At 40.0% G+C, this 16,158-nt stretch overlaps 1 protein-coding gene across 1 annotated transcript in view; it reads left to right on the forward strand.

Annotated features, from left to right (window-relative positions):
- Positions 1-16,158, forward strand: part of TOP1 (DNA topoisomerase I) — a 68,157-nt gene that overhangs the window by 14,451 nt on the left and 37,548 nt on the right. Inside the window, exon 3 of the mRNA XM_074920146.1 lies at positions 15,726-15,828. Within this exon, the coding sequence (XP_074776247.1) occupies positions 15,726-15,828 (103 nt within the window). The remainder of the gene's footprint in view (positions 1-15,725; positions 15,829-16,158) is intronic.

Below are 16,158 nucleotides of genomic sequence, written 5' to 3' on the forward strand. Positions count from 1 at the left end.
TAGGTTGTCAAGTGTTGTCATACACTGCATCAAATGATGTTTCCTGCCTGTTGGTGACTACAGTTTTCCCTTGCACTTAATAAAAACAGAATTACGCTTGTATGTCAGATGTGCATGTAGTTCATAAAACAACTTCTGATGCACTCTTTGATGGAACAAACGCTGGACTTGACATTAACTGCACACTTTTCACTGTAGAGATGTTAGATTTTTCTGAGAATGTGATGCTTGGTATTAGCAAATTGTCTCCTTGTTTTACTTGTCTGTGGTTATTGCTTTCACTTAAAAATTGCAGCTTCTGTATCAGGGTAGCTGTCCTGCTGTAAAGTGCTAGCAGACAAGATTCCAGGTACTTGTCATAGCAACTAGTGGCAGAAAGTATCTTGTTTTGTATTTTAATCTCAAGGTAGCTGGTACTTTAAAGTCTCTTGTTGTGAAAACTTATATTGAACTGTTCTTCTGATCGTAGATCCTTCCTTAAGCAGAGACTGTTGAACTGTTTCATCTCTTTGAGATGCAGACAAATGTCCTTAGGAAACCAGGTTGAGCTTTTATTTTCTCCAACAAATTTGGGATATCTAGTACACCATCACCAGAAGAGAAATGTTGCTGTTACAAACTGCTGCTTAACTTTCAATTTTTTTATACCTCTTTTTCCAGAAGTATCTTCCTTTGAGCATGCAGCTTCTTAGTTTCAGGAATGGCGTGTGAAGTTTATTATCTCCTGTCATTTGCTGATTTTCAGAATAAGTTATTCATATTAATGCTTTCTTACGGCATTAGGGCTACTAATGATGTAGTTTTCCAATTTACAGGCTTTACTTATTACTACTACCATGCATTAGTGGAAGTTTAAGGCTCCGGTATTTCAGTATCAATGCCTTTTTACAGATGATAGTATCAGATGAAGCTGATCCCAGGAAAAAAGAGGGAAGTTTTTTTGGTCTGCTAGGGGCTTGGGAGTACAAGAAGTAAGGTAACTGCTAATTGTAAAACAGATGCAACTTCAAAAATAAATTAGTACACTTCAAAACTTGCAAAATAGTGTTGCTGAAATGCATGCAAACTCAGCCAGGTTAAATGTATTCAGGGGCTGCTGTGCTCTTTTGGGTAAAGCAGAACTTACTCTGAAGAGTCTGAGCGTTGCTTTCTGCTCCTGGGTACCTGGCTGGCACTTTGACTTCCAGAAGTGATTTTGTCTAGCACAGGCTTGAAATACTTGGAAGAGGAAGATAGGAGGGAACAGTACAGTTGCTGCTCTGGGCTGTTTGTGTGGAAGCAAACTACCAAGTCAGCTGGAGTGGCTACAGCTTTCAAGGTGGTATTAGTCCTTCATGAAAATTCATAATAAATTTTAACAGTTGTATTGATTTAATTTTGACTCTAGTAACAGTCGTAATAACCCTTTAAAAATTTGTCTCAGCCTATATAAAACTGGCAGCCAAGTAACTTTTAAAAATAGTTTTTCCTAGCCTTACAGTTGAATCATTCAGGAATAAATTATCAGATTGTAAATAGTCTTAGATGTTTGTCTTGTTTCCTTTGACTATTTCTGCTGTCAAATAATCAAGTGGAAGAAAATAATTTCTTAATTTTTCACTTGGAATACACCTGAAAATAAGCTCTATAACTTGTTTTTCTCACTTTGAGTTATCTTAAGGAGGAATAACAAAGTCTTGAATCCCTGTGGTTGCTTCTGTAGCACTCACAGCTCTTCGAGCATGTTTCTAACCTCTTAAAATATTTAATAACGTTAGTTTTCATGTTCAGAAGACTTGAAAAGTAGAGAATGTAATCACGTTGCAGTAGTTGTAAAGCAGAACCTCAGATATGATGGAATATCGTTAGTTAAGCACTTGGAGTTTGAAGTGCAGTGATAAACAAACTTTTGATGACTCTGCACCTGCAGCATATTTCCTTCAGTTTAAACAGTTCGTTTAGTGCCTGGTGGAAGCCATTTAAAAGCTGAAAAAAGCAAGCTAACTTTTCACGCCTAGTTATTTCTGCATAGGTAAAGAAAGGACTACTCTTAAAATTGAGGAAGAGGTAACCAGAAGCGATTAGTTCAGTTTGATTTCCAAGGATTATGCTTGCATTCTTCTAATAAACTTTAGACAGGAAACAAATTAAGTAAATGCTTTTGTCCCCTTCATATGTCTTAGTCAAGGCAGATGTGAATTTTGCATAAGGTGGAATCTGGAAGTGTTGGCTGTGCATTAATAAAATTCTGTTTTCCATCCAAAGATGCAAGCCATTAGTGTAAAAAAAAAAACAACAACCAAACCACAAACAAACAACAAAACCCCAACAGAAAACCACACCAAACTGATACTACACTGTGTGGAACTTTTTAAATAGAAAACATTAGGAGCTTACTATGCATAATAAAGTAACCACAGCAGCTTATAGTGTGTTAACAGGTTACATTTTATATTCAGGTATCTGTATCACTGTCATTTAACAGTTGCCAACTAGTGAGATTTGACCTGGATTTAACAAAATAAACAGATTACAGGTGCATAATGAGATTAATATCAGTGATTTAAAGTAACATTTCTTGTCTACTGATGTGAATTGAAGACTTCCAGTGAAATTTGTGCACCGTATCTAGGAGGTATGCTTACTAGTCATTTAAGTATTTCAATCATAGCCTTAATGTAAAACTCACCTACGCTGCTGTGGAGATGCTTTTTTCTATGTCCTTTATCCCCTCCTTTCAGAAGACTCAGGAGTACAGTTGGAAGTGCAGAAATCTCAACTGTCATTAAACATTTACCATTTGTTTACTTTCTTGTGTGTTTTAGATCGCATCAGGTTTCTTCTTGTATGCTAATTGCGGTAATTTCCCCTTAAGGCAGGGAATTGCATTCCCTCCCTTGTCTTGAGAGTGGGACTTGTGGCAAAGGAGACTCTGGTGATAAGGTGCTTGCAGGCAACCGTTGGAATTAGCCTGGCACAATGGGAAAAGGAGTGAACTCGGGCTGTATCCATCCAATGGAGCCCTGTACTTGAAAGTAATGATTGTAGATAGAAACAAAATAGACCACCAGCTGGAATCAGTGTGGGAGTTGCTCCTATAGTGAGGAATCAGCTTGAGTGTGATAAAAATAAGTGCCTGGTCTTCTGAACTACACTTTTTGTAAGACTTTGACTATGCTTCTCTCCATCAGTTCAGCTTAGTAGGCATGATATTAAACAAGTAGTAGGAGGATCATCTGACTCGAGTGCATAAAACACTGGTACTGCTTGGCAGAGGTGTTTTACAGTTTGTACCAACCACTTTTCTGTCTTGCAGGCTCCATTTATTCTGTGATACTGAGGATTGCAGAGGCCTTGTGTTGTTCCCAAGGGTGATGCCTCTTCAAGTCTTTCCTCCCTACAGCAAGCAGAGACAGTACTGGTCAAAGCTGCATCATGTGGTCAAGGGATGGTTAATAAAAGGCTTTGAACAAATGCCATTAGAGCCTCTCCTCTGAGGACGCTGAGCACAGCTTGTACCACTCCCATGTGTATAAACTGTGTGTGATCCTGACTGCTGACAGGAGGCTAGTCATTGACTGCTGCAAGAGAAGCATTTCAATGCAACTGCTTTTTTTTTTATCTTCTGTAAAATTTTTTGCTGGGGGGGGAGCCCTTGTTCTGGGTCAAACCCAGGATAGTCATACATGCCAGCCTCATCCTCGTGTGTTCTTAGTGCGAATACAGGCTCTGTGTGAGCTACTGTTGAGACATCACTCTTGTGCTGAGGAAGTGTCAGGATTTCAGGGAGTCTTTACAAACTACTTCTTATTAGTGAATCCAAAAACGCTGATGATTTACACAGCCAGTAAGTGAAAATATTTTTCTAGTTGACATCATTGCAGTGTAATTATTCCTGACAACACAGCAGTTTTGCTGTTAGCTAGTACAGTTTTTAGAACTGAAACTTTATTATGCCTCAAAATAATACCAATCTATTTTTTTAATATAGCTGAAGTTTCTATTATTATTATTCTCTCTAAGGACTAGGAATTATAGTTGTTTGCCCCTGTTTTCTCCTGATTCACAGGCTTGGGAGTTTGCATGCAGTAAGCAGCTGTTGACTTTGCATCAGACATGGTGTTGTTTGCACCTTTGTAATGATGGTATAAAGAGCAGTTGGAGGCAGAAGAACCTTCTGCTAGGGGCACTGACTCAGTCTACAATGGAGTACAGTACATGAAGTTCTCTGTCTGCAGTGTGAATTTGTCACAGATTGCACCAAAAGATTTTCTTTGCTCTTGACCCATTCTACTGAAGTAACTCTCAAAGCTGTTCCTGGGACAATTCTTTCTCAAAAATCTCCAGAAGATGATTCAGTCCACCTACCAGTGATGGTGATGCAGGCAGGACACAGTCACTGCACTCCTCGCTTAAGGTCTAGGCTTGGTTCTTGTGTTACAGTTGAGCGTAAGCTCTGGGGCTCTCTGAGTTGTGATGCAGCCAAAGAGCAAAAGCATCTCTACTGTAAGTGCGCTTGGTGGCTGAGGAAAAGTGAGGTGTTTCAATCCACCCTGGCTTGCATATCCTTCATGAGAGGGGATTGACGAAGAGCAGTGTGTTGTCCCAAAAATTCTGGAGCCCAGAATTGCCAGCCAAGAACTTCTTAAGGCAAAGGATTCCTGCAAACAAGAAAATAAGGGTTAAGTGAACCATTTTGCTTTAGATGGTATTGAAGTAAGGGATGGATTATCTTCTGCTGTCCCTGATAGCTCCAAAGTCTAAACAGGACTGTAAATGTTGCAATTGCCCTGCTGAGGCAAACACTTCGGAGAGCCAGGGCAGATGGCCGGCAGAGGCGTGGATGCCTCTGGTCTTCCGTTCCTGAGCAACTTGTGAGTGGCCCTGGGGTGTTTGTTCTGTCCTTGTCTCCAGTGTGGGGTGTATGTCCAGCCCTTTGTCTCTTCCCCAGAGAAGATTGTGTGTGACAGCACCGCGTGACAGTTTCTGTGCTAAGCCTTGGATCTGTGTTAAAGGTTGGTTGCTTTCTAACTCTGAAAATAGGATTAGTCCCCCTTGCATTATCTATGTGAACACCCGTAAATTTTACCTTCTTTGATTATTTCAAACTAGTTTTACACTCCTGGGTGCTAGACTGGTTTGTGAACAATTGTCCAGGCTTTCAGCAAGTCTGTCCTTCCTGCGGTGCCAGTTATGTTAACTGCATTTTGCACAGTGGGGAGGAAACAGGTGTGAATTTGGAAAAATCTGAGATTAGATGCTGTAGTAAAAATTGTTTGGTATTAGTGGAGCTAAAACAAATCCACAAGTAACCTACCTGTAGCTGCTTTTTAATGCAGAAATTTTTCCCTGAGGCGATTTGTTAACAGCTGTTTTCCCTGGGCCATGTTCACTTTATATACCCATAAGTCCTCAGTCCTGTATATATATATGCAAATTGGAATACATATTTAGTTGCAATGAATGTAAGGCTTTTGAAACGTGAGGTAACAAAGCTCAAGTTTTTTGCGTCTGTCCTTTGTTTGCTCTTACCTTTTGCATTTTGGATCTGGTTTGTGATATTTAGAGGTTATTCAGATTTGTAGTATTCAGAGATTCTAGGCAGAGTTGGCTTTGGAAAGGGTCATTGGCTGCTACAGTTGCCTAGCTTTCCGCTTTTCTATCTGTTTGGACCACTTCACTGGTTGTGGAAAGTAATTCTGAGCTCGTTTGAGGTGGGGAGAGGAGTAAGTGCTTACTGAAAGCAAGGCAGTTGTTGCACATGACAGCAGCTAGGAGTGAAGTGGGCATATACCATATAAGCGTGCACATGTTTCCAACACGGCTTTATTTCTAGAGTGTCCTGGAGCTTTCCTGAGTCCCACAGCACTCACTGTGTGGAATTTTCTCTAGATCCTGCTCTCAGCCTCACCCTGGCCTCCCGATGTGCAGAGATGTGAGGGGATGTGGCTTTTGAAACTTGAGGCAAAAGTGTACCTTTAGTTTTGCTGCTTCTTTAAAGCTGTATATGTAGTATATAACTTTGTTTATTTATTTGGGTGTAGACGCATAAAGCAACAGGAAAAAATTGCTCAAACTATTTCTACCCCAGTAAGGGAAGGGAAGAGTGTCAGTATGTGAGGTACTCAAATTCTGAATGAAGGAGGCTATGGAAAGTTAAATACTTCTACTCATAAAAGAGTGTAGCCTTGTAAGACTACATATCACTAGGGAGAAGAATGGGATTGCTCTTATCTTGTTGCGTTGAGAGACTACTCTGGATTTTTATTTCTTCCATGACAGCACAGCAGAGTTTAAGCTGTACACTGACAATGGTTGTTTCCCTGAAGTTTTAACTTGTTCTGTTTTATTCTGCTTTGTTAGTGGAAACATACTAATGGGTTTCAGTCTCTGACTTTTATTTATGTAATTACAGGAAGATGTTTTACATCTTGGGAATCCCTGGAAACACATGTTTCTGTTCACATTGAACTTTTTTTTTCTTTTAAATGCAAATAATGGATTGAAACTTCATTGTTGCCTCTCGGTTGGGAGCCCTTTGGCATGTGTAAGAAGCAGCTATTAATTTAGCCTTTCTGTAATGATCAAACATGTATTTTCATGCTTTATAAGGCTTCCTTCAGTCTTGTCCTTTGTCTAATATTATCTACTGCAATTCTACTTGCAATGATTTTATGCATTTCTTACACACCAAGATCTGCGGCAGAATAGGCGTATGTTGAACGTGATGCCTCTTTCAGAAGAGACCATGTAAAAGGCACTGACGGGTCATTAAACTTGCTGCTGCTGTCTACAGCATAGTTTTGCTTGCAGAATGCTTGCAGTGTAGCAGTGTCTTGAGGTTAGCATCCCTTTATACCATATAGCTATCTCAATTACTTAATCATTAATTACCCCCAGAGTATTAGGTACTTCCACAGCAGATGAAAAAATGAGGTGCACAGAAAATAAGCAATTAATCCAGTGTGGCTCAAGAAAATTTGAAGAAGGGCACAAAATATGTGCACTAAAGAGTATCTATCCTTCTCTTTATGAATAGGCTGTTGCAGCACCGTCTTGCTTACCTACCCAGCTTCTGCTGGTTGGGTTAGATTGATGAAATACCAGCAATAACATTTGCTTCAGGTTAACTTTGTCCCAGAGGTTTCAGTCACAAAAGATAGGAGTGATCAGTCTGTGGGTTTTCTTTAGCATCCTTAACCTATCATGATAAGATTTTAAAGTCTGTGGTGGATAAATGAGTGTACAGCTTAGCTTGCAGACTTTGTCCTTGTGCCTGCCATGCTCTCTCACTCTTAGCAGTTCTGTCACATTGTTTGCCTCTGTTCCTTAGATTGAAGTTATCCCTGGAGTTTCAGTGGAGCAGAAGGTGCATTGATCTTGTTTTGCAAACTATGTGTTTTTAAAAAGCTGTGTAAGATCCTTGATTGCATAATAAAACTTCGCTGGAGAGTAAGTGGAATTTCTCAAAAAGTTGTAGGAGCTATTCTAAAGGACAGAGAATAGCTGGAGACAGTCCCGTCGTCCCCCGTCCGCCCCCCCCCCCCCCGGTCAAGATTCATCACCAAGTCATTCCACACGTTTCTTCTTTTCCCTCTGTTCAACAGCAAGGAATACAGGGCCTTCAAATTACAAGATTAATGAAGAATGCAGTAACTAAGGGGTCTGTCTTGTTCTTTAGCCAAGTTTCCCAGCACAGTCCTTTTAAGGAAAGAGACATAATATCTGTCTGTCCCTGTAGTATCTTTTGCCGCAAGTAACTGCTGAAATGTGGAGATGGATTGTAAGGTCACTGTTTTTACCCTGTTTCTACCAAAAGTACCAAGTTTTCAAGCTTTGGCAGAATTGGATACCATGTGGTGTGGTCAGTTCTGGCTCAGCCCAGAAGGAGTTTTATCTCAGAATAATTATAGCCTGGAAAATAGGTTGACTTCAATCTATTCAGTGACTATATATTTCTTCATTTGAACCCTTAGAAAAAAGAAGAATGCACTCTGGAGTCTTTTAGTAATAAAGTTCCTGCCTTAGAAAGGATAAACTGTTTGGTTATTCTGCAGTACTTTTCCATGCTCCGTTTTCATTAAGCTTTCATGCTTTATTTTTTTCTGTTTCTTCCCTTGTATGATTGGAAAATGAATGACTGAGGATCCAAGCTTCACAACCAAGAGCTGCTTTGTGTGTTCTCTTTGTGCTTTGTCAAAATTAATTTCGTTGGTTTTGCAGTAAAATATAAAACTCGGATTTTATTGTGATTTATGGAAAGAAATGTTGAGCACTATTGAAGTGTCAGCCTCCCTGAACTGGTGCACCTGACCCAGTGATGCACCTAAAGTGAAATGTTTGTGATAGCACAGTAATTGTACTCCATTAGAATTTGACTTCAAGAAGGATTTTAGGGATTTAGAAATAGCTTTCTGTGGCAGTGTTGATTGTGGAGATGTCTTTCTACACTGGTGAAGGATTTTGTGCTTTTGAAAGGTATATCTGTGTCATTAAGAATGGCACTCCGAGGAAGCAGAAGCCCAGCAGTATTGTTTCAGTAACTTTGTAGTTACTTTCCTTTCTTGACACCTATTGAAAACCCAGGTCCTGCTTCCTTTATTGCATTTCATGCTTAGGTAATGGGGGACTCCAGTTGTGGTCTCAGTATTTCAGTCATTCTCATTTCAGGATTCCAAATATTTTGCAGGCAGCTGTTGGAGAAATAAAACAGCACAGCAAACAGACCTGCAGTACCTTTCCAGGGTAAATGTTTTATGCGTATTCTGTAGTTGTGTAAATAGGGCCATTAGGCCTGTGAGTGACATACCCAGTTTCATATGGGGAGTTTATTTTAGATTATGGTTTTCTGCTCCAGTCTGTCATCCACAATACCATCATCTCTCTTGAACAATGTCTTCTGGGTGTGTTTTTCTGCTTTTGACACTTCTAGCTGCATATAGATGTTCTTCAGTTTCTGTATCTTTCATACCTACAGTTCTGTTTTCTTTCAGTCTGCCCTGCTTTACTGGGAAAGGTGTTGTCTCTGATACCTGGATGCAGTTCTGTTTTCTGTCCAGTAGCTTCTCCTCCTGCTTTTTTGGGCTACAGCAATGGCAATCTGTTTAAACAAACTCTAGCAGCACTGTGTAATCAATTACTGGAACACCGTGATCATAATGAGACTTCCTCCACCTAGAGTACAAATCCATTCGAAAAGTTTATACCTCTTCCATACTGGTTAGGTGGGATTATTGTACATGTCTTTAAAATTGTTAAATTAAAACATGTAACTCAGATGACTAGTTCAAAGTCATAACCTGTCTAACAGTGAGGATGCTGATCCCCTGTGGCACAGACCATGCCACTTTCTCCTTAAGTTGCTCTTTGCCATATGGGGTCTGTAAGTGGGCTTTTTTATCTACGCACAGGAGTTACTTTCTCAGGTGAACAGTTTATAAATTGACCAGAACCTCACAGAGCAACCTTTACATGTGGGATTACTGTTGCCTGTTAGGTAATCTGCTAACCCTGTTACTATTCATGTTAAAGATCTTGGATAATGACTAGATGTTAGTCTTCCTACTTGCTGATATCTGTATATTGTAAAAGTTAGTGCAGCACTAAACCATTTTGATTGGATGCCTAAGGCAAAAGTACCTGTTCTTTCCCAGGAATACAGAGTATTTTTGACACCTTGAGCCACATTCACACGTTTGAACATTCATAGCCCTTCTTGGCATCATTTCAGCAACTGAACCTTGATAATTTATTAGTAGTCTTTTTATACCCAACATATAAAAACATAAAATATAAGAAACTAAAAACTCTATAAGTAATATGATTTGGCAAAATAAATAGTAACAAATGATAACAAATCAGTAACTTGAAAGTAAGAGGCCTTTTTCTGATAATCTGCAGTGTTAAGATGACTACTTTTGAGGAGAACCTGTAGGGGAGAAGAAAAATCGTTAAAATTGCTTCACTTAGATCATACAGAGTCTTTTATGCTTTGCTTACTTTTGCATCACAACAGGTGAGAAAGAAATCAGCCTACACAGTAAAAAGGCTGCAGTTGTGGAGTAAATGGTCTAATAGGGAAACGGTGTTTCAGCTGAGAAGGGACTAACCATTTCTCAAGTGACAGGAAGGCTCGCAAGAGGTTTTTGAACTTGACCAGTTTTTGAACCTTAGCCAGTGTTACTGAATTACCTCCCTTTCAGCTGCATAATTTAGCAGTGGAACTGGAGAAGTCTTTTTTTAAGACTTCTTCTTGCCACAGGAGAGGCTGAAAAGACCCTCGTAGTTTCATCATACATGTCCTCTGTGCCAGTAGTAAAGGGCTTCTTGCTCATGCTTCAGGTTCAGGATGGCTGAATGTACTGGTGATAGAGAGAGCACCATACTCATACAGATCAATGATCCTGAAAAACATCCTGAGAGTTTATATGCTTCTCTTCTAACGAATAACTAATATCAAGGCACTGGACTTAAATTGGGGCAGAAATTTCAGCCGTTCATCTGAAGCAGCAGTGTTATTGGAGTGACAAGCAGTTAATAATGTTTTTATTAGTTGGTAATGTGATGAATTTTTCATGCTGTGTCTTCAGATTTAGGCACAGATACCAGTCCCAAGAATCAAGTAAGCTTCAAGAGACTTTCTGGACATCAGTGTAGAGAAGCATTGAGATGGGTCTTTGAGGTATTTCTAGGCTGTCTAATGAGAGGAAAAACAATTGGGGTGTTGCTGGAACCAGAAGGAAAATACAAAAACTCCTTATCCCCAGAACCTAGTAAAAACATTCAAAAGAACAAAGGCTGCTGGCAGAAACCTTTCTGTAAGCAGGTTAATGAGGTGTTCAGATTATGCTCACAAGAATTTACAAGATGGTGAACCAAAAGACGGCAAATACTGAAGGCTAATAGGTTTATCTGGAGAAGCTATGGCCCAGAAATTGGGGTTACCAGGTGTTAATTTGCCAGCTATCTCCCTTAATTTAGGAGAAATGAGAAGGACCAGACTGTTGCTCACATCTTTTTTTCCTCATTTCTTACCAAAAAAAAAAAGATTCTAATGCAAAATTATGAAACTGGGATAAAATGAGTGGGATAAAAGTGGGTGGTAGGAGTGGGATAAATGGCATCTATAGCATCCTACATCATGTGCTAGTGGTACTGTCCCAAATAATATTGATAGATGTACTAATAGGGCATACAAGAACTTACACATCTCTCTGATTTTAGTATTGTATTAGAGAAGTTGTTGTCAAAACTGAAATATTAATGTAGGAAGTAGGCCTACTTCCCTTGATTGTAATATGTAAGTAATCTTGGGGGGGGGGGGAAGTGTGTTCAAAAATGTTTTAAAAGCAAATTGATTTGTCTCATGAATTAAAACAGTATAGTCCCACGTAATTGTTTTGTCACCAGACTAATCTAAGAAGCCAGTGGTCGCTCTTCTTAGGAAAGGGAAGCTTGCCTTTGCTGTTGGTGCTGTTCCTCTCCAGGTGGCAACTGCCTGCTGGAGGAGGGCTTTCTTTACTTCATCGCTGTTCTTGTCATGCTGTAGTTAGAGATGCCTAACCTTTTACAGCTCTGTTCCTGGATAAAGAGTAAAACTGCACTGTTCCAGTAATACGTATATACAAGTATTGCAAATAGGGTTATGACTCAGCCTTTCCCCAGAGACTTAGTGGTGGAGTGAAGGCGGGGGGGGGGGGGGTGGTGGGGTGTGTGGGGGTGTGTGTGTGGAATACGACAAAACAGAGCCACAGACCAAAAGTGCTTAGAATTTCCCATCCTTAAATCAGGCGTCCTTCTAATTAAACAGAGTTGAAAGATGAATCAACGTACAAAAATGCAGAGCTGCTCGTGATTGTTGGAGGTACAGGGGGAATGGCAGGAATAGTACGGGGACTGCAGTAATCTTTTGGAGATACACCAGGCTCAGTATTAACAGACAGAGATCCAGTGCCAGAGACATCAAGCTTTCTAGAACAGAAGAGATGCCAAAAGCTCTTGTTTGGGTTAGAGGATACTGAAGGGGGAGCCTAAGGGCTAATGGATCCTTGCCCAGTTAGCATAACCCCTGTCCCCACTGTAACCTTGATGCTGGAGAGAGACTTCAATTTCTGAAATCTTTAAATACCACACAAGCTTTTGGGGGTTTGAACTTTGCTCACAGTAGACAGTGGATTTTGCTAATGCTCTTGGAATAATATTTATCTCCTTGTTTAGTGTTAGAGGAAGCAGACATACTTAATGGAAGACATAAAAGGCAGGAAACAAATCTGAATGTGTGATAATGTCTGACTTCATTCTGTAGCTGGTGAGGCTGAACCTAGTCAACTGCTAATCGGCTGCAAGCTGGGAGAGTGTTACTGGAGGCTGGAAGATTCTTCTAGGAATTAATATGCTGGATACATCAAAGAAGAGATATTACAGACAGGAATACTTCCATTGATTGCTTCTGTGTCGATGAAGTTTGGTGCAAGGTGGCTCACTGTCTTAAAGTTTTGTTCCCAGTTCCGTCATCTGTTGCCTGTGTAATTCAGTTGGAGGTGTTGCTGCATTGGTTTCTGTGAAGTGGGTACACAAACTGGAGTTAAATGGCTAAACTTGTTTCATGTCAGTCACCAAATAAACATCAACTTGGACTCCTACATAAAGCCAGTCTGGAACAAAGCATTTTTGTGTGATATGCCAAAAAAAAGAATTCTGTCTTTTTAATGACCCAGTCTCCTGAACTTCATCCAGCTCCACCCTCAAAAAAAAAAAAAAAAAGAGACCAAGAGCTTTAATGCCTTTTGAAGACATACATATGTCAGCTCAAGACTATTTAATAAAGTCTTTTGAAGTCTTCATTCTTAACCTACCTCATGGCATTATGCCAGAAAGCAGCACCATTTCAGTCTGAATACTAGGCAAATATTCCAGAATAATTTAATTGTTAGGAGCCGTGTCTGGGAGGTATTACACTTACCTCCATGGAGGTACAGAATTTAAAGTGTTGTCCAGTGTGAGAGGCCAAGTACCTATCCAGCCTTGACTGCACTTGGGTGAAACCTCTCCTGCCAGTTTTTCCCTTCTCCTTTCGAGACCATGTGCACAACATCTCATTCCCCAGCAGCTCTGGCCTGCCTTTTAGCCAGAATACCTCTGAAAGGAAAGCTGAGTGGTGACAAATACTAGCAAGCAGAGCTAGTTTAACTGCTCAGGCACTTTTTTTGCTGCTGTACCAGGCTTTAATTGTCTGAAAATACCAAATGACTGTAAGCAGTGCAGAGGATCGAGGAAATAGATGTCTGATTCCAGTGTTTCCAGGGTATAGCCCTGGAACTACTTTTCAAGAGTAAATATTCAGCTGGAAATCACAAGTCAGTTGGAAGGTAATCTGGTGATGAAGGTAAGACTGTTCCACTTTCTGCTTTTTTGGTGAAAAATAATCTTGTGGTTCTGAGCTCTAAAGCGAATAGCATTGAGCCCAGTTGCACACGTTTTCCATCCATTGGTTGGTAGAAAAAATTTGACTCTGTGTTGGTATGTGCCTCCTTAAAAAGCAAGGATGTTATAAAATGAGTGTACATAGTTCTATGTATAGCATCATGATGGTTTTTCTAGCAATTTACCTATTCATCAAGTGTAAATAGATGGCTGTTCACTTCAGCCGGTGCTTTAGGAATCAGTGAGTAAACTCTCTGTGGAATAAAATCCTGGCAGTTTGCAAACAGCCTGAGCTTCCAGCTACTGGCTGAACTGAAGAATCTTAAGTGTGAAATGCACTGCGAAAACATTTTTGCCAGTGAAATGTGTGTTGTCCTGGTGGGAAGAAGGGTACTGAGAAATTGCTTCTTGGCAGTTCAGAGAGTGTAGGTGTCCGGTCCCCACACAGTTTGCCAAAGATGCCTGCAAAGCTCTGCCTGCTGTGAAATAGATTTTGCTGTTTAGGTATTTGAAAACTATTCAGTGTTTTATGCTCTAGCACCAAATGTTCCACATAACCTGCCACGTGCCTGTATATCAAAATATAGAAAACTAAATCTTGCTGTATACCCCAAAGCACTAGCAAGTGCTGCCAAGTTCAGGAGGATCAAGGAAAGATGCAGAAGGCAAGTTGGAGACTCGGAATGTCAGCATTCATATGTTGTTTTATGTTGTCTTACTGCAGGTGTCTGAAAACAATACCTGAAGTTATAGAAAGCAATAGATTAAAATTGTATTCTGTAGAAATGTGACTGTGGGTATATTTCCACTAAAACCAGCTGAATGTTTTGAGGTTAGAAAAGCTGGTGTCAGTTAAGAAGAAAAATGAATTTGTGGTGGAAGACTTGGAGTCAGGAGGATGAGGCTTGTTCCTGGCTCTGTAATACATTTCCCATGTGACTGAAAGTCACAAAATTCTTGTGTTGCAGTTTCCTGTTCTTAGTGTGGGGATAGTAGCCTTTTTAGAGGCATGGTAACATCTTTACTATTAAGAATTAATACCTTACAGCCAAGATTGCTGGTGGAAATTCTGGCCTATGATCTGAAAAACATGATTGCCGAAGTCAGCACAGCCTTTTAGGTATCCTGAGGAGCTTACTTAATTTTCGTTGCTTTGAGAAGCATGTTAAAGCAAAACCAAACAAACAAAAAACCCACCCCAAAACAAACCAACAACAGACCCCCCAAAAAACCCTGGGGGGTGTCTTTGGGCATGCACTTATTCTTCCCAACACTACAGTGACCTTACTTTAAATGACAGTGCCTTTTAAGGTGGGTTTGAGGTGCTAGTTCAGCCTCAGCTCCTTTTTGATCTACTTATAAAGAACATTTAAGGACCGTAAAGATGCCTGTAAATGCGTTTATTTACAATTCGACTATGTTGCTCTTTTTGTGTGCTGGATCTATTTTCTTGGTGCTTTAAAGGATTTTATTATATAGTATGGTTGTCGCTGAGGATGGGAAATGCCACCTGGAGTAGAAATTGGTAACAATAAAATTACTGTGTTCATGTATATTTACTTGAGTACCATCTCCTATTTCTGACCTGTCGCTTAATTTGGACCAGTCCTAACCTTTGTGGGTGGGTTATCAGCAGTACATACTCATTACAGCTGTCATGTTGGATTTTCTTGGTGGGGCTGTTGTTGGAGGGAGGTAAGTCTCTCCTGCAGGAGAGAAGCATGAGGAGAGAATTCCTATTTTCTTTTCACCCTTTCTTTTCCTCTTCCCTCATGACTCCCCCTTTCCCTTGCTGTGTGCCTGTCATGTCATGCACTGTTGGGGATAAAAATAAGATGGTTATAATTGAGGGGAGGTGGGTGGGTGTGGTTTATCTAGACTACATGCTTGTGGAAATAGCACTCTCAATTCTACGACCCAGTAGGCCTAACATTTCAGTTTTATGCTCTGTTCTGTATCCTTATAATCTATTTGACATGAGATACTTACAGGCACAGGAAGCTAGGTTTCCCATCTACCAAATAAGATTACTATAGCCATACTTACCTATTTAATAAGAAGGGTTGCATTTCTTCAGGATCTGTAAAGCATTTAAAGGTCATTGAACTGAAGACCATATAAACGCAGCTGTTGCCAAGATTAATTAACTTGTGCTGCAGGAACAATGAATCTATTTAGGACCTCTGAAACTAAGATTTTTGTTACAAATTTTGAATCACAGAAAATACCGGTATGGGGTGGGGAAAAATGCAGAGGTCTGTGAGGGAGGCATGGAGTTTTCTCCCAACTTCATTTCTTAATTTTTTTTGCCTCTCTGCTTGCAGATTCTCACAAACACAAAGATAAACACAAAGACCGAGAACACCGGCACAAAGAGCACAAGAAGGACAAGGAAAAAGACCGGGAAAAGTCCAAGCACAGTAATAGGTGAGGAAAAAAAAAATCAATGAAGTGCTCATAGGCTAAAACACCATTGCACATGCAGTCTTACAAGAATTACTTTGATAATATATGAGGACGGAACTGCTACATTTTGAGTGTGGTTTATTAGTTGCTTTAAGCCTAACTTCTGTCATTGCATGCATTTCCAGATGGGTAGCTGAAGCAGTGTATCTTGCGAATGTGAGCAGTACTATTGTACAAAAGGTTATTGTAGCTTAGTGTTATTAAAGGTGTTGAAAACTAGTTTAACCCCACCTTCATGAAGATTGATCAGTTTTGATCATAATCTTTTTTGTGTGGGGTTCCAATTGTTTG

The sequence above is a fragment of the Athene noctua genome, chromosome 16, assembly GCF_965140245.1.
Source record: "Athene noctua chromosome 16, bAthNoc1.hap1.1, whole genome shotgun sequence".
Classification (NCBI taxonomy): Eukaryota; Metazoa; Chordata; class Aves; order Strigiformes; family Strigidae; genus Athene; species Athene noctua.